Raw genomic sequence first — 1583 nt, 5'->3', positions numbered from 1 at the left:
ATTACAGCGGACAGATGACCCCATACCACCACGCTGTTCACTGCTCGCATGCGGAGCGAAACGTGTTTTTCATATCACAGGTGAAATCCCAGTGTTAGAGGAATATATGTTCGCTTTCCTCAGCTTAGCTCAGGAGTTGTAAAAATGTACAGAAACCAACACTGGAGTTTCACCCGTGATATTAAAAACACTAGAGAAAAACGTGTTTCACAACTACTGCGTATCACCGCGAATATCGCGCTTTTCACAGAGTATTACGCCACTTCACGTAAAACAGGTGAAACTCCAGCAATCTCTCAAAATTTCTCATGTTGTTGACCATGTGCAAACTTCCCCACACTGTTATTCGCACAGGTTTTGATGGTAAAAAATATCGCCGAGAAAACCATTTTCGAGGAGAATTACTCGTTGGACGAAGCCTTGCATGTTATCGAGTTCCTCGACGTCGCTGCGGCGATCATCAACGACAAGGATCTCAGCTCAGGTCAGATTGCGCAGTTTCACACGTATGTTCTGGGTTGAATTGAACTCCTATGCTTTCAAATAGATGGGGTATGACATGAATGTTCTTTGTATTTTATCGAAATTTTTGGGGAAATTTTAAAGAAAAAGGTAAAAAATCACCAGAACAGCTGAGTAATTGACAAAATGCGTGGAATATTCTCAAAATGGAAAAATATCTACAAAATGCCTAAGATGTTAACAAAATGGACGAGAAACAACGAAATGAGTAAAATATCGACAAAATTTATGATTTTTTTCAAAACTGAAGAACTATCAACCGAATCAATAAAATGGGCAAAAAAACTTTCTTAAAAAAATTAATTTGACCTGAAAATGCGGTAGTGTTGTTTCTTTTGCTGCATTCTGCAGCGTATGAAAATACGCACATGTTCAAGTACATGTGTTGGTAAAAATATGGAAATTGTTGGGAAATTTTGGGAAAATCGCTGGTTTCGTAGTACGAAATTCGTGTACTTCTACCCAAAATCGTGTGTGTGGATTTTCACAATGCATTGGGGAAACTCACGAATTCAGTTGAGGAGAGCAAACATATATCCTCACACTGGTATTTTGCAGACATTTCGAAGCTTCATGAGGAGTGGAAACAGTCGTGTATTGAAAGCCTTGTTTCTGAGGAAGAATGGTGCTCCCATTTTCATACCGTAAATTCAGAGCTTCAGCCCGGGCAGGAGGAAGAGCTGTAATGAATAGTCTCTCGTGAATAAACGAGTTGATGTTGATAAATTATGAGATACTTGAATGCAATGAAGTTTCACCCGTCAAAGAGTAATCCTGCTAGAGGCTCTAGCAGTTGGCTGACCTCGATCAACTTCTCTCGAAAGGTGGGGCCGAGACTCAACGGCTTAGCATGCTGCGAAACCTTATCTTCAACCGGTGTAAATTGGCTTCGTCTCAGAGCCCTTGTATCTGCATTATGAGTGTTCTCGCTGATCAACCTACTTTTGAAGAATTCTCTGCTTTTGCGATTAACATTCAGCATAGCTTCGAAGGGCTTCGTCTCGACCGGTATACCCTTACACCACGATAAAGAGGTGTATACGATATCAACCGCTGAAGAT

The 1583-nt window shown here is 40.7% G+C and overlaps 1 protein-coding gene across 1 annotated transcript; it reads left to right on the top strand.

Annotated features, from left to right (window-relative positions):
• Window positions 1–354: 354 nt before the first annotated feature.
• Window positions 355–522, top strand: Pmar_PMAR008499 (hypothetical protein; the record flags this gene model as incomplete). The annotated part of the gene is made up of 1 exon (XM_002768926.1): window positions 355–522. A coding segment is annotated over one exon (168 nt), but the record flags the coding sequence as incomplete, so codon positions are not given.
• Window positions 523–1583: the final 1061 nt, after the last annotated feature.

This window comes from Perkinsus marinus, assembly GCF_000006405.1.
Source record: "Perkinsus marinus ATCC 50983 genomic scaffold scf_1104296966762, whole genome shotgun sequence".
NCBI classification, from domain to species: domain Eukaryota; phylum Perkinsozoa; order Perkinsida; family Perkinsidae; genus Perkinsus; species Perkinsus marinus.
The sequence above is the reverse complement of the archived record's forward strand: the minus strand, read 5'-3'. Positions and strand labels throughout refer to the sequence as shown.